This window comes from Ascochyta rabiei, chromosome 5, assembly GCF_004011695.2.
Source record: "Ascochyta rabiei chromosome 5, complete sequence".
NCBI classification, from domain to species: domain Eukaryota; kingdom Fungi; phylum Ascomycota; class Dothideomycetes; order Pleosporales; family Didymellaceae; genus Ascochyta; species Ascochyta rabiei.
Genome location: NC_082409.1, coordinates 677,555 through 693,415, shown reverse-complemented (window position 1 = coordinate 693,415; position 15,861 = coordinate 677,555). Strand labels below are relative to the sequence as shown.

The 15,861-nt window shown below is 53.0% G+C and overlaps 5 protein-coding genes across 5 annotated transcripts, besides 2 other annotated features; 2 read left to right on the top strand and 3 right to left on the bottom strand.

Annotated features, from left to right (window-relative positions):
- Positions 1-624: 624 nt before the first annotated feature.
- On the bottom strand, positions 625-3,192 carry EKO05_0003377 (uncharacterized protein; the record flags this gene model as incomplete). The annotated part of the gene is made up of 3 exons (XM_038938650.1): positions 625-2,571; positions 2,630-3,118; positions 3,169-3,192. 3 exons carry the CDS (start codon positions 3,190-3,192, stop codon positions 625-627), a joined length of 2,460 nt encoding a protein of 819 aa, XP_038800889.1.
- A 626-nt stretch (positions 3,193-3,818) lies between these two features.
- EKO05_0003376 (Branchpoint-bridging protein) lies at positions 3,819-5,881 on the bottom strand (the record flags this gene model as incomplete). The annotated part of the gene is made up of 5 exons (XM_038938597.1): positions 3,819-4,730; positions 4,781-5,004; positions 5,199-5,416; positions 5,468-5,672; positions 5,728-5,881. The coding sequence occupies 5 exons, from the start codon at positions 5,879-5,881 to the stop codon at positions 3,819-3,821; spliced, it is 1,713 nt and encodes a 570-aa protein (XP_038800890.1).
- Positions 4,172-4,206: a tandem repeat.
- Positions 4,506-4,633: a mobile genetic element.
- Positions 5,882-6,550: 669 nt separating the features above from the next.
- Positions 6,551-7,732, top strand: EKO05_0003375 (Glutathione transferase; the record flags this gene model as incomplete). The annotated part of the gene is made up of 4 exons (XM_038938596.1): positions 6,551-6,636; positions 6,691-6,974; positions 7,230-7,376; positions 7,482-7,732. The coding sequence occupies 4 exons, from the start codon at positions 6,551-6,553 to the stop codon at positions 7,730-7,732; spliced, it is 768 nt and encodes a 255-aa protein (XP_038800891.1).
- A 4,208-nt stretch (positions 7,733-11,940) lies between these two features.
- Positions 11,941-13,894, top strand: EKO05_0003374 (uncharacterized protein; the record flags this gene model as incomplete). The annotated part of the gene is made up of 3 exons (XM_038938239.2): positions 11,941-13,503; positions 13,554-13,694; positions 13,754-13,894. 3 exons carry the CDS (start codon positions 11,941-11,943, stop codon positions 13,892-13,894), a joined length of 1,845 nt encoding a protein of 614 aa, XP_038800892.2.
- A 669-nt stretch (positions 13,895-14,563) lies between these two features.
- EKO05_0003373 (L-threo-3-deoxy-hexylosonate aldolase) lies at positions 14,564-15,538 on the bottom strand (the record flags this gene model as incomplete). The annotated part of the gene is made up of 1 exon (XM_038945380.1): positions 14,564-15,538. The coding sequence occupies one exon, from the start codon at positions 15,536-15,538 to the stop codon at positions 14,564-14,566; it is 975 nt and encodes a 324-aa protein (XP_038800893.1).
- Between the last annotated feature and the right edge of the window lie 323 nt (positions 15,539-15,861).

Below are 15,861 nucleotides of genomic sequence, written 5' to 3'. Positions count from 1 at the left end.
GAAGTGTTGAGTGCGCGACCGACCCACTGCGCGCCTGCTGTATGGAAACGTCATGGCTAAAACGACGTGCTGAGCACTGAGCTTTGCACTGTGAAATAAAAACGCCGAAGTCTTGCATGCGCGCGTGATGGCAATTTACATCCTGCAGGACTTGGTACTGAGAGAAGCGTGGAGGGAAGTAATCGTTGGGTAGCTGGAGGAGGTGAGGACAGAACTAGCAGCGAACCAAGGATATCGAGTCGCCAAAGCGCAAACACCATAATGTCCGAAATCAAAAGTTCTGCCCTTTGCATCTAAAGAGTAGTACTTGAAGAACGTCCTGTCCGACGCTATTAATATGTGAATCACAGATACAGTAACAATCCAATCTTGATACATGGCAGAGTCGTCGGCGCGAATGGAGTAGAACACACCACGACCCGTTCTGTGAAGCAGTCTTTCTTTCCGAGTGTCCGCAACTGTCTAACGCATCTTTAGAGGCACTGTGCTGGATCCAGTACAAGTGGTTGGGTATCGTCAATTCGTTGTCATTCAAGCACTTGTCATTACACTGGTCTACCAGATGCCCAGATCACGCTTGGCTTGCACGCTTTCAACAGACTGCAGCCATTGTATGCTGCTGCATCATTGCATCTCAACTTCCAACTCCCCTCTCGTCTCCTGGCTTCTGCTTCGACTCCTCTCTCTGCCATGCTGTGCATTTGTTTCCGCGCTCAGCCTCGGTCCTGGTCTACTCGAGTCCGTACTAGGTCGGGGACTGACTTCTCTGTTGCTGCCAATACCCAATCTCCCTATACCCGCTACGAGACCTTGCTTCAGATCTTGCCCTAGAGCTGCCGCCGCATCGAAAGGCGTTGGCGAAGCAGCCGATACACTACTCGACCGCTCTCCCACGGCATGGGTCGGAGGCAGATCAGTGGTGGTACCTGCACCTGTTGCGTTTTCCGCCGTCTCGGTGCCAGTCACAATTGGCTCTTGCTGCAACGGAGTATTTGCTCCAGTCTTCCCGTTGGACAGATTGCTAGTCTGAGGCGTAAGTAGCGGTGGCAGTTGAGGACCGTACAAGTTCATCTCGTCATCTGTACGCCCGAAGCACTCGGCCCACCACCTAGCCTCGCCTTTGCGGGGGAAGATCATACGCTCTTTGCCTCTTACCGAGTCGTCAATCTCGGCGTCGTACTTCGGATTCAGAAATTCCTGCTTGCGGCAAAGGAAGTAATCCCAGACACTCCTGGTGCGCTCCTTTGCTCTGGCTTCCATGCGCTCTTTCTCATTGTCGAATAAAAAAGTGCCGTACTGGCACGAGTACAGGTGGTACAGCAGTCGTCGCAAGAACCGTTCGCTGAACTCGAACCGTGTAGGGTGCTGATACTGAAGCTGGTAGACGCAGTCAAGGAATTGGTGGAAGACTGGTGACAACTCGTTGACCTTTGTGATTCTATGTTCTTCTGCAGCGCCGATCCTGCTTGAAGGTTTTGCTGCCGCCGCATCTGACACATCTGTAACATTCTCTGTGCTGTTTGTTTCCGGTAGTTGGTTAAGCGATTCGTTAGACTCATTCTGTCGGTTGAAGAAGCCTTTTGCCCCACGCAATGCGTTCTCAAACGCATTGCCGCCACCTTGACCATCGTTCTTGCGCTCTATTCGTTCATTTTCGATGGAAAACCACTTCTCGTGGCTAAGGAAGCCAGTTCGGTGCCGGAACATGTGGCCAAACGAAAGCCAATCCTTCTCGATGAGCACAATGAAGCCTTCCATTGTCCGGTAGTACGGATCAAGCAAGATCTGGCTGAGCGCGCTCAGCTGGCTTGTACGATCCCATCCGTCTGAACAGTGTATCAGAGCATGCGAGTGCATGATACCCACTCTGCGGGCTATCAAAGCGACACCGTCGAGAATGTTGGCAGTGTGTTTGACCCAGTGACTCTTTGCCAGCAGCTGCTGGTTCGGCGGGAAAGAGGTTAGATCAGATTCTTTCAGGGCATCAATGACCATGTTTAAAGACTTTCGCATAACATGGATGTTGTCGATTCCTAGATATGCTTTTTCAGCTCCAGGATAATGGTCCATCTTCTCCGATCCAAGCCCAACAGCCTGCATTGCATATGCGTTTACCGTCGGCCGGGCATCGACGATAAGGTTTCGTTGTTGTGCGCCATAGATCCTGGGAGTGATGTCGTCGGAATCATTAGACCCACTCAAGTCATCTGCAGTTGTTCTTCCAGAGTTGACGGCTTCGGCATCCACTACACCCACGAAGGAACTATTAGTACTGGAATCGTTGTCAACGGTTAGATCCGCGGTAGAACTGGCAGCATCAGGGGTATGCGCAGGATTCCACCCACGATTGGTAGCCCATATAGCTGCAACAAGTCTCTCATCCTGGGGGTTTCGGTTCCCTGTAATACCGGGTGTTGGTTGCGAACTCCGTGTTATGGAGCAGTTGTTGAGCGGGTGACGGTAGACAAGCGCGGGTATACGTTGTCTCGAGCGGTACGCGCCGGCGTATCTGAGAACACTGTCCGATACTTTAGAAGGGACTGCGATAAGGGCAGGGTATGTCTTCGAGTACTGTTCCGTTTGTCAACGCTCTTTGCCCACCAGTCAAGCTGCCACTGAAGCTACCTACCTTGTACTCGACGTTGATTTCAGATATTCGCCAGCCCTTCTCTGTATCCTTAGGGCTGATTCCCAGGCGCTTAAATTCTCGACGTGCATCGTATATGTCCCAGCTGTTGAACTGATCCTCCGGAGGCTTTGGCTGGTAGCTAAACGCCAGCAGCTTGTCAAGGCGTCCTATCTTGCAAGACAATGCGCGGATACTGTCGTATACGTCCCGAGCCTTCTTCTCGTCCGGGAAGAAGAACGCAAAGAAGGTAAAGTCGCGGCATCGTATGCGGATGGACGGCTGCTGGCGCATGACGGGTGGGCAAGACTTCAGACAACAGTAGTTGATCATAGGATACGTGATCCACACTTCTTTCTGACGGGGCGGCTTTGCAGCTGGCGGAGCGTCGGCGGGCTTGCTTGGGAGATAGCTGAAGACGATGTGGTGGGGCATGAGATGGAGGGTGCCGTCGAAGCGTGTGCCTCTGCGTAAGAGATAGACATCCTCGACCTGGACTTGTTAGCCGTACGCCTGCACTGCAACTCTGTCTGTTCACCTACCTTGCTAACGCGTATCCTCTCCATAGCCGGCAAGCTCGCGTGTCACAGTCGTGAGAGCGACTGGCTGCTATGGTAGACGGTCAAGACGAGCTTCACTAACTCTGCTCTCGAAGAAGTCGCAAGACCACGAAACAGTTCTAGGAGTGAATGCGCCGAGTTGGAGGGGTTGTTAGCTGTATGGCGTGGAGACAGACATGGTTTGGGTTGTGGGGGAGCATCTGCATGTGCCCACGTTCATGCGCAAGGCGCTGGCTTGGCATCTACAACATAACGTCACTGACTGCAGCCATGTCACGGCCCAGACAGCACGGTCAACATCTTGTGGATCTGTAGGCCTCGGTACGCAGGAACATGGCTGTTTAGATAAGGCACGAGAGCAAGAAAGATAAGTATTCAACATCACAGCAGAGGAATTTAGGAAGAAAGGGTTCACAATGCATTTGCAGGAGGAATTTTATTTATCAGTTTTATTAACTAGCGCTTACCTACGGTCAGACAGCAAGACTCCAGTAAAATCTTTCCATGTCAATCTGCGCACTGCCGAAAGTTGCGCTCTGGTAGCTAGGTTGTAAGTATTACTTCTGTACCAAGAAACCCAAACTACCTAACCTTGGACATGACTACACAAAAAGCTATTACTCGGGCACTGTTCACGCCGGAGGTGGAGGTGGAGGAGGGACATCGCTAGGCGGAGGCGGGGGAGGAACATCGCCCGGAGGTGGCGGGGGTACAGAGCCAGAGGGCGGTGGAGGTGGAGGAGGCGGGCTTCCAGCAGATCCATAAGACTGGAACAGAGGGCCCAGACCAGGAGGAGGACCGGCAGCAGCCGCAGGAGCGCCGTAACCGGGAGCACTATAGCCTGGGGCACCGTAGCCTGTTGCTGCAGCGCTCTGGTCGTAGCCAGCTCCGTAGTTTCCATAGCCGTAAGAGGCTCCAGCAGCTGGAGCGGCAGCGGCCCACGGTGCGGCACCGTTTCCATACCCGCCGCTCTGATCGTACGAGCCACCGGCACCGGCGCCAGCACCACCACCAGCCCAGGGAGGAGGAGCAGCTGCATTGCTGTCGCCACGTTCGCCACGGCTGTCGCTGCGCGCCCAGGGTGCAGCACCGCCAGTCGGGCCGCGCTCCCAAGGCTTGAGGTTGCGCTCGCCACCTCCATAGCTGTCGCCGCCAGCACCACCGCCGTTGTATTCGATAGCTCCACGGGGCTGTCCGCCGCCGCCACCACCCATTTCGGACAAGAAAGCGTCCAGCTCGTTCTCGGGAGCATCTCCAATGCGGGCCTGGGGCCGGTCGCCACCGAAGCGGTTGTCGTTGCGCCACGGCTGTCCAACCTTGCGATCGGGACAATCACGAGCCATGTGTCCAGCCTGACCACAGACACGGCAAATAATGCTTGCAGTAAAGTTCTGCTTCTGGGGGCAGTCGTACTTGCGGTGACCGATCTCACCACAGTTCTGGCAAGCTTGGTTCTCGTCGTCACGAAGAGTACCGTTAAGGGCGGCAAGCTCACGGAGCTGGTTGCGTTTGAGTTCGTTCTGTCCTTCGGGAATAGAGGCGGCCTGCGAATTATTAGGGTCAGATTTAAAAAAGTGAAAGGAGTAGTGCTTACAGTCTCAATGACGTTGTGAATGAGCTTCTTGGCCTTGTTGACCTTCTCTTCGGTGTCTGCCATGATCAAGCAGTGCAGGTCCTCCTCCTGATTGCTGGTATGAGCTGCGTCAGATCGTCCTTTACCCTCCTTGACAGAGCCTTTGCCACGAATCGCGATCTTCGCGCCGGACTCAGACTCCATCTTCTTGAGGGTGTTTCCACGAGGTCCAATAAGTAAACCAACTGTTAGTGCAAAAAGCTGTGGTTAGTATATGATCAAAAAGAGTTCGAGCAAAGGGTGGGTAGGGTTAGTGACAGCTATACTACAGGCTTCGCCAGATGCACATAAGCATCAAGCAGTCTGAGCACGCTGGTCAAGACAAAGGCTAGGGTAGAAGGGGACAGAGAGAGGAGAGTTAGAGGGGTTAGTTTCGTACTGAAGTTAATCTCCGGATAGTCATTGACTGGCACATAGACCTTCTCCTGTGTCTTAGTAGGCCTCCTGTAATCGGCGGGCGGGTGGTAGTTAGGAAGCGTCTTCATCGCCTTCTCAACAAGCTTGTGGCGTTCGTCTTCGAGGCGTTTGCGGTAGCGGAACTCGCGCGTGTTGACACGGCGACCGAAGTTGTCGTACTGAGGAGGCGGTGATGGAGATCTGTCGCGGTTAACATGATGCCAGCGTTGTGTTGAGGGTGTTGATACATACCTGTCACCGTCCGCCGGTACAACATCGTTAATCTTCAGCTTCTGTGTGATCTCTTCAATGCGCAAGTGCAGGGTGTAGGCATCAAGCTGCTCTGTGGTCATGGCTGAGTAGATGGCAGTGGGCAAGCCCATCAGACCAGCAGCCTTGTTCTCGCTGGCATCTCCCCATCGGTTGCGCTTTTTGCGCTGTCTGGGACCGTCGGCCGCTGTGAATGTGTTGTTAGCAAGTCCTTGTTATGCACGTCGTGGCTGGAGACTTACCTCGCTCCGGGCTGCGCCCACGCTTCAGCTCAGACAAGCCTTCCGCCGGTGCAGAAGGGTTGTAGCCTCCCGCTTCATCATCGCCGCCGAATCGTCGGCGGTTGCCGAGCGGGATGTTGTTCGAACCGGTGATGCCTTGGTTGCGCCACGACATATTTGCTGACAGGTGCTCCGGTGTTGACGGGCGTGTTGCGAAAGTGTTGCGACGCGGCAAAGTAAAGTAGAGCGCGGCCTAGTAGCGTGCTTGGCAATATCACGTGCTATCACAGCTCACCCACTTCATGTGTCTGCCTTGCTCTTAGAACTCTGTTTGAAGCTCACAAAAAGATGAGAGTCGTTACGTTTGCTTGTGGCTGTTTCTCTAGAAAATTTTGACTCACGATCTCTACGTCTGACCTTGTACCTTTCGAGCTTGTGACTTCACAAAAGCCGCAATAGAACAGCCTGCATGCAATACATCTTACTATATTGTTTGCCCGTAGATCTTATGAGACGCGTGCTCTGTGCAGTAATTCGAGGAAGCGGTTGTTCCCGTACATTGGTCAGGGCGTGGAGCCTGGCTACGACTAAGCGCGACCGTCGTCGACGTCTTCTCGAATACCACAATCCTTGATATAACGTCTGTGAAACGGCAATACCGTACTTTTTTCCTCCGTAGCCCGCATCGATTGGTGCGTTGTAAGCACGGCATAGAATCAACATTTCTAAGCAAGCTATTAGTTCGCCGCTGCCCCTCTTCGGACCCCACCTTCAACTCCAGCTGTATGTCCTGAGATAATTGTTACAATCATCACCGCACATAATCAAGCCAACAACTTCCATAATGTCGTCTCAAGGATCAGACATCGTTCTTTACACAACGCAGACGCCTAATGGCATCAAGATCTCCATCACCCTAGAAGAGCTCGGGTAAATACCATACCAACGCATTTCCATTGAAATGCATGTTACTCACGACCACAGTCTACCCTACAAGGTCGAGAAAATCGATATCAGCAAGAACACGCAGAAGGAGGACTGGTTCCTCGCCATCAACCCCAATGGCCGCATTCCCGCTCTTACCGACAAGTTCACCGACGGTCAGACGATCAACTTGTTCGAGTCTGGAAGCATCATGCAGTATCTTGTCGAGCGCTACGATACTGAGTACAAGATCTCGTATCCCAAGGGTAGCCGTGAGTGGTATGAGATGAACAACTGGCTGTTCTTCCAGAACGCTGGGTTGGGCCCCATGCAGGGTCAAGCTAGTAAGTTTGTTTTTTTCGCAAAATTCATCTGTCAATATACGACGAGGGAGAAGACATTGACGAGGAGATGCGAGAACCGGGAAACTTCGTTGAGGAAGTCAGGGCTCTTGTCTTACAGCCCAGCGATTGAAACCGTCACCTTTCTCGCACTAAGTGGAGACACCCAGCATGCGGCACTAGATTACAAAGCTAGAACAGCTTTTCTATGTTTATATCATCACACAGCTTGGACAGGTGGAACTGACCGCGATCTAGACCACTTCAACCGCTACGCCCCTGAGCATATCGAGTACGGAGTGAACCGATACACGAATGAGACGCGCCGCCTCTACTCGGTACTTGACAAGCATCTGGCATCTGACAAGCGACCGTACCTGACGGGCGAGAAATGCACTATCGCTGGTAAGTACCCTTGACCTTGAGTGCTCCTGAATCTTCTGCAGGCTGGTCCTGGCCGTCGATATGACCTCATCAGGGTCTTCCTTGTCCCTGCGCTTACACTCTTAGACATCGCGCACTGGGGCTGGGTCGCAGCGGCAGGTTGGGCAGGTGTTGAGATCGAAAACTACCCGAACCTCAAGGCGTGGGAAGAGCGGATGGCTGAGCGATCCGGCGTCGAGAAAGGACGCCACGTACCGGATCCACACAAGATCAAGGAACTGCTGAAAGACAAGGCCAAGATGGAGCAGCACGCTGCGGATGCTCGTAAGTGGGTACAAGCTGGCATGAAGGCAGATGCCGAAAAATCTGGCAAGTAAGTGCTGTGTTTCAAAATCTTGACATATCGGCGGCGTCAGTGGAGCGATGGTTGGAGTTCTGGAACCTGCAGAGACACCAAAAGTCATTCTGATAAGAGGTGGAGCCACCGGGCGCCCATGCGCAGTTGTTGAAAGCGCGACGATAGGACAAGCTTGGTGGATCGAGTGGATATATTCACTGATCACTTTCCTTGCTAGACTATAGAAATGAAGTCGAGTCAATAACACGAATTCTAGAGCTCTGAGCACTGATCATATAGAGTCTGCGATCCGTACCGTGTATCCGTGCCGCATCTGTGTCGTATCCGTGCCTCACCCGTGTTGTACCCGTACCATATCCGTGTCATCTCGTGTAAAAAGCTGATCTGACCATGCGAAGAGCATCACGTGTTCGGAAGTATCGAACAACGATCCTAACTTTCGGGATCGAAGTCGACGTTGTGTTCCAGAAATCATTCCAGGATCCGACCACTTGGTTCGGGTGGGACTAGAAGCAGGTTTCGTGATACTAGAAAGTGCTCAATTACGTGACGTCGGCACGTTCCGACACGGCGCGCTTGCTTCCTATTCACCTGAGACACTCGAGAAATGACAGGTCGCGGGACAAGACCGTGGGGCCAATAACAGTCGTTGGAGGCTGAAGCAGCCACAGTGTCCGGCCAACTCAGGTTTGCTCGTGGTGACACCGTCGTGAACCTTGGAGCGCATCATTGTTGCTGGGTGACATACCATTGATCGCTAGTCAGTCAGGGTCGAATCTTCAATAAGGTCCTGCCTCAAACACCAGTGTTTTGTTGGTTTTTGTGTAGATTCTGCTGTTTAGACGTCGAGCTGTTGTGGGTCCACTCTGCTGCTCGTAGCTAGTAGGATCTAATGCATTTTCGAAATTGATCAGGCATTAGTCATCTTGTTCATGCCTTTGCTAGTTGTTTAACATCAACGTTGAGAAATTTGAGACCATCATGTGGGGCTTGATACCGGCTGCTTGTATGCATATGACGGAGATTGCGGTGCATAATCTCAGCCAGCCAAAGATGGTGTGTATCGCTACAATTGCGACTTCTTGGTTCGTCTGATTCTCGCTACGATTGACTCGAAACCTCTAGCCATCAGCCGTCGAGGAGGAGCCAAAGCCATGACGCTCAATAGAGAAGTGATCCGCATTCACACTAGTCACAAGAAGCTCAGTGTGAACGAGGTCCTTCTCCCTGGGCGAGTACATGGTATTCTCTATGCAGGATAGGGTATAAGGTGCGACTGTAAGACGTGAAGCTTCGAATGGACCACGAGTACAGACTAGGGTAAATCCGTTAAGCCGAATTGGTCTGCTAAAAACGTGACAAACTCGGATGTGCCTTCCCATTGTGTATTTTGTATACTCTGATTGCAGATTCATGGTCATGTATCTGCTGCTGCATAATAATGGCAACGTGTGGGTCGCCAGGCACCAGGCACCAGGTGCATATGCATATGCAATCTCACTGCCACCGAAAGCTGGACCACGTACTGCGGAGTCTTGGACGGGCCAGCAAATTGGTGGCTGTGAGATGCGCAAACCGCATCATGACCTGCTGGCCTGCCATCGACAAGAGGGCGTCATACAAACATTGTAAGTTGCGGAGATCCGGTGGTGCATAGCCTACTACAGACATCACAGGTGGTGGGGCTGACGCTGCTCCCCACCACATGGCGAGAGGTGATGGACTTTGGTGGTGATGACCAGCAGAGCCACATCTTCACATCTTAGCGTTTGTGGGGTTTTTAGATCAGCGGTAGAAGCGCATGGATCTAACCATATGTAGTCGAATCTCCGTGCTCGCTTATTCGAAAGCAGTGTCTTGTCCTAGACCCGCGTGCTGACACAGACCGATCATGAATGCCGCAAGTTTGCCGCATGCCGTCTCCAATGGGAGGTGCACTGGATCAGCCATTGCAAGAGTCACGGGCCGCATCTCCTGCATCCCCAAGGTGCATCCACGCTGCGAGAGGAAACGTGGAGATGTCTGTCGGTAGGTACGCTAGCCGTGCATGCCCTCGTGCTCAGGCTTGCAGAAATCGTACACGTCCATCCTGGCCCCTCAAGATCCACATACCGGCTGTTCCAGATGTGAGAACTGTTCAGCACAAACCCGCTTACGGCCCGCTGGAGCAATTAATGCGCTTTTGATTGCATATATGCGACGACTTAAGACTCTGCTGATGAGGTGCAACTCGAGCCGTGGCGTGCCGATCGGAGCTTGGATTGAAGGATGCTCGTCCCTGCCGCAGACTGTTTCACCTGGGTTCTTGATAGGGAGATCCGCCAAGCTGCGGATTCCTCACACCTGAGGAGAGGGCCACGCGAATACTTATTAGGGGTGCGTTGTATGTTTTGCGTTACCCACGATGAGATGGCAGGCTGGTGCAAGTGGGTACGAAACGATGCACTATCGTAGAGCACTTCCCTCAAGGGTTTACCGTTATGCCAGACTATGGATCAGAAGCCACCCTTTGGTATCAAGGGCGACTGTCTTACGTGTCTATGCGCTCGTCTACAAATGGATCGCAAAGTTTGAGCGATGGAGCTCTGGCGTGTGATTGTTGAAGCTTGGGCCAGCCGTGCGGACTGGTAGAGCACTTGAGCCTTTGTGGTAGCGGACGATACAGTGTGGCGAGTGTGCCCATGGACTAGTCCACGGGATATGGCCGCCGAGTTCATGGTGCTTCAAGACGAAAATATTTAATCGTTCTCGGACGTTAGCGCGAGGTGTCGCAGATGCCAACTGACCGGAGGTGCCGACATCCAATGTGCAGTGACAGTGCGGGAACGATCGTTTGGTGATTTCTGTTTCAAGGCTGCATAGCTCGAACGCCCTGACGTCTGCCATTTCGGTATGTGAGCGTTTCTGGAATCTCAACGCAGTAAAGAGCGGTTTCAGGGGACCAGTCACACATCCCAGCGCAACTCACCACCAAGCTTGTGACCAAGAATCCGGGTCAAAGGAAGGACAAGGCAGTCAATAAATTAGTTGCAACGATGATGATGTTGAAGCCACAACCTGGGGTAAAGCCAGGCACATTGTGGCAAGTTGAGGTGGAAGTGACAAGCGACAACGGGACATGGCGCCTAGCCGAGTGCCTTTGACTTGCGGGGCCGCATGACTTTAGGCTAATCTGACCGGGTGAATCGCATCCTGACTTTGTGCTGACAGCGAATGCCCCAGGATCGACGAGCCACACGCTCTGGAAACGCTACTGTGGTTATTGGCTACGCCTGCTTCGTTTTCGCGCGTAGCATGACCTCGCTTCTCGAACGCATAGAGCTGTCAAGGCGCAGGTGACACTGGCTTCGAAAGCACGGTCTACTTCCCGACTGGGGTCCATGTTCAGACACAGCTCCTTGGCAGCGCTCTGATCGGAGGCCCACATATGCCTTCTACCATCGCACGACCGGACTTCCCCAGACTGTTACCTTACCTCTGATCGATTCCACGTTCTACCGGCCGACGTAGCTACCATGGAGCCTACAGCACTGGACATTTCCAAGATGGAGCGCAGGAGCTCCGCGGCAGTGAAGAGAAGAGTCAGCAGAGCATGTGATCATTGCCACCGCATGCGTACTCGTTGTAATGGTAATTGGCTCATCTCTGCGCAAGACGCAAACACTGACTGTGTCGTTTGTCATAGGAAACTCGCCATGTTCCCGATGTATAGGTCCGTTGTCGACACCTTTTTGGAACTACAGTAAGCTGACATAGCGCAGAACTGGAATATGTCTGTCAATACAATAGAGAGAAAAAACGGCGAGGGAAGGTTGGAGCGTTCCACACTATGAGTCGACTCACGATGCTGACTGACTCAGGTACCAAGACACATCCAGAAACAAAGGGAAGCAGAAGCGGCTGCATCACGCAGCCCGCAGACACCAAACGAACTTCAGGCCGCGTCGAATGGTCTATTCGAAAGCCGTAGCGTCGTGACTGAGATCGAAGATGAGGGCTGGTCGCAATCAGAACCAACCCCAGTTGCGCAGCACTTTGTCTCTGCCGGCAAGAACAGTCTGCACAACCCTCCTCCTGGGGATTGGCAAAGCTTCAACCCCGGTAACTTGAGACTGGACGGAATCCATAGTATGTTGCACACTAACATTGCGAACAGGCGCCCCTTTCAATCCACCAGTTACCCACATGATGATTGATCCACTGCTGTTGGGGTCTATGCACGCCGAAATGCCACGTAATGAAGAGCTCATGTACGCCATGAATGGAATGGCACCAATACCAGCAGATTATGCCCATGTAGGATACCCGATCCCATTCCAAGCAGCTCGACCATCTTCGCCACCGCAGAGCTACGGCTCAGCAGACACGGGATCGCCGCAATCCGGAGTCAGCGTCAACTCATCACAGGCTGGCGCAGTGACTTGCAGGTATCCTGTACTGAAGCCTCTTTTTCCACACCTGGGTGCTATCATGAGCATCTCGACTGCCTGCGACCTTCTCGAGTACTACTTTCAAAGCTCGTCATCGGTTTTTATGGAGCCGGTATCACCATACATCCTAGGGACCGTGTTCAGGAAGCGATCTTTCTTGCGCCAGCACAAGCCAAGGAAGTGTAGCCCTGCTTTGCTTGCCAGTATGCTCTGGGTCTCGGCGCAAACGAGCGAGGCTTCTTATTTGACCTCTTCGCCATCGGCAAGGGCGATCATATGCCAGAAGCTGTGGAAGCTGACAGTTGACCTACTCAAACCCTTGGTCCATTCTCCCTCCTCGCATGGCTTCGCGCCCGGTCGTAGTGGAGTGACCTCAGCAGTACACAATTCTTTCAACGTTGAACGAACAATAGGACGGTACGACGGACGGATGGATGGTGCCATGCCACCAACCAGCAATCTCGACGATGTGGCGACATACCTCAACTTGGGGGTAGTGACTTCGGCAAGCGAGTACAAGGCAGCGTCACTTCGATGGTGGAATGCAGCATGGTCGCTGGCGCGTGAGCTCAAGTTGGGGAGAGAAATGCCACCAGATCCTGCGAAAGAACGCAATGGTCACACAAATGACAACGGTGACGTCGACGTAGGTACGCCAGCGGCAGCAATCATAGAAGAGATGAAAGAGGAAAGACGGAGGTTGTGGTGGTTACTGTACATGGTTGACCGCCATCTGGGACTTTGCTACAACCGGCCTTTGGCCATGCTGGACAACGAGTGTGAGGACCTTTTCCAACCTGTTGCAGACACAATATGGCAAGCCGGCGAGTTCTATACTGGTCATCCGGGACCACGAAGGAAGGGGCTCAACTTCCAATGCACTTCGCATGACGTCTTTGGCTTTTTCCTGCCACTTATGACGATTCTAGGCGACATTGTGGACTTGAATGCCCAAAAAAATCACCCTAGATTTGGTCAACGAACATCCTGGGAGCTCCACGAAGCGGAAATCACCCGACAGCTCGAAAGCTACGCGTATAGCATTGAGGACTTCAAGGCTCAACACGGCTGTGGCCAGAATGATGATATCAACCAAAACAGCACACCCGATCCTGTACGCATGGAATGGATTCACCAGACGCGAAAGATTGCCGCTTACGCAACGCATATTATGCACGTGCTCCACATCCTGCTGCATGGAAAGTGGGATCCAGTTGCACTCCTCGAAGATGACAACATGTGGATTTGCTCGCCATCTTTCCTTGCAGCAACATCGAACGCCATATCCGCCGCGCATGCGGTTGAGGAAATTCTCGACCTTGATCCAGATCTCTCGTTCATGCCATATCTGTTTGGCATGGTAAGGCCTCTTTTTACTTTTGGGGCGTTCTCCTACTGACAGCGCCGCAGTACTTGCTACAAGGAAGTCTTATTCTTCTTTTGCTGGCAGACAAGTTGTCCACCGAGACGAACGACGGAGTCATAAGAGCTTGCGAAATCATTGTTCGAGCACACGAGGCGGCTGTGGTGACGCTGAATACAGAGTATCAAGTGAGTCAATGGCCCACTTGTCCCCTCCCCACCCAAAACATTACTGATTTCAATGCCAGAGGAATTTCCGAAAGGTTATGATTTCGACCCTCGCACAGATCAAAGGTCATGGGCACGCACGAGAGATGACGCCGGCGAAGCGCAGAGAAGTGCTTTCGCTATACCGATGGACAAGCCTAGGCAACGGCCTTGCGATTTGATTTCTGAAAACAAGACAAAAGCCGGAGTGTACAATACAACGATGATACGCGGGCACAATTCACGAGCAACGCGACATGGAAGACGTGGGAAGAGCTGGGTACGATTGAACGAGCAAAAACCCCGATGTTTGAGATGGCAGTTTTGAAATGAACCTTGCAGGACGGAGAGCGCAATTGATACCACTTGAGATTCTCTTTAGGAGGCAAGCGAGATATCTTCTGTCACGGCAGAAATTGGCCTATGTAGCGTGGCTCAGAAAGCAAGTAAACGTGCGTACAGATACTACTTTTTGGCTGCGATATCTTCCAATTCATCTCACTTCCCACGATCAATATCGAACATGGGCCTAGACTCAGTCCCAAACAGCCCATGACTCTGCGATGAAACCACATCATCCTACGCGTCGAGAATGCCCTTTGAACGTTGTGTGACAAGTGCGGATGTCGGCTACGTTTGCCACCGGGGCAGTGATCAAGACGAAACACGCCAATTCAAACCACAAGCCATCAAGTGTGACGGAGTGACCTTTCTTTGACCTTTCTCATTGCCTCCAAGTGTGACGGAGTAACCTTTCTGATTGAATGAGTATATACATGAGGAACTTCATAATGCATAACGACGTTTCAAGTACCAAGCCTGGCTACACGACATGCTGTCATGCCTTGGACTCATAAGCTCTTCTCAATCTCCATGATCTCCTTGATGCCCTCGGCAACGGCATCAGTCTTCTCCTTTGAGAGCCTCTTCAGCGGCCTCCTCGGGTACCCGCCGTAGCCGAAGTAGCTCTGAATCGCCGACTTGGTGCCAGGGATGGCAGCCTTGGTAAGCACCCAGTCACCCTTGCTCAGCTTCTTCTGCAGCTCAAACGCCTCCTCGAGCTTGCCCTCGACACACAGGTTCCAGACCTTGACGCAGGTCTTGGGGATGACGTTGGCGCCACCGGCAATGATGCCGGAGCCGCCCGAGGCAGCTGTCTGCGCTGTGAAGTCTGCAATGCCACCGAGCGCCATGTAACCGCTGCCTGTGCCCTTTGTGGAGACGGCGTCGAGGGCGTACGCCACACGGGTCAGCTTTCCTGTGCTGCCGCAGGTGAACTTTGTGCCGACAATGTTGGGGTGCTTGCCCAGCTTAATAAGCAGGTCGGAGTCAATGTCGATTCCAGAGACGGCACCAGGGTAGTTGTAGATGATGATGGGCAGGGGCGATGCGTCAGCGACCTTTGTGAAGTATTCCTCAATGGCCTCCTCGTCAACGGCGTAGCGGTAGTAAGAGGGGGGAACGGTGAGGATGTATTCACCACCGGCCTCTGCAGCTTCTTTGGCGAGTTCGATGGTCAGCTTGATGCCGTGCTCTGAGGCACCCACGATGACGGGAACATGTTTGTAGCCGGCTTCGTCGAGAGCTTCGCGGGTTGCCCGTGTGACTGTCTGCTTCTCTGCACGAGAAAGGTGGACGGCTTCACCGTTGGATCCCATGGTCACGAGACCGACGAGGCCGGCCTCGGCAAGGCGGACGGCATGCTTCTTGATGGTGGCCACGTCGAGTTCTTCTGTCTCGGGGTCGAAGAAAGTCATGGTAGGCGAGTAGACACCTGCACGCAGAGGCGTACGCTCCTTCTTGACGCCATTGCCGTTGGAGGACATGATTGATGTGTGTGGAGGGTGATGACTAGCTAGGGCTAGGGAGACGGTCAAGTGGGTTGAGGAAGAGAGGAATCAATATCCATGAGCATTGCAGGGCTCGGTCAGCATTAATATACCAGCGAGATAGTGGGCAGAAGTAGCGCGGCAAAGGCCCAAACATCCCACTCTGAGTCGCGCCTCGCCACTGCTCCACGAACGTTGACATCTGGTCCAACGCAGGCTGCTCATTCGCTAAGTAGGCCCATACTATGGAGACCGTGGAGGTGCGAGCGAATGGCGAGGCGGACCTGGGGCTGCCTGGCGATTTCGGGAGACGACCGCGC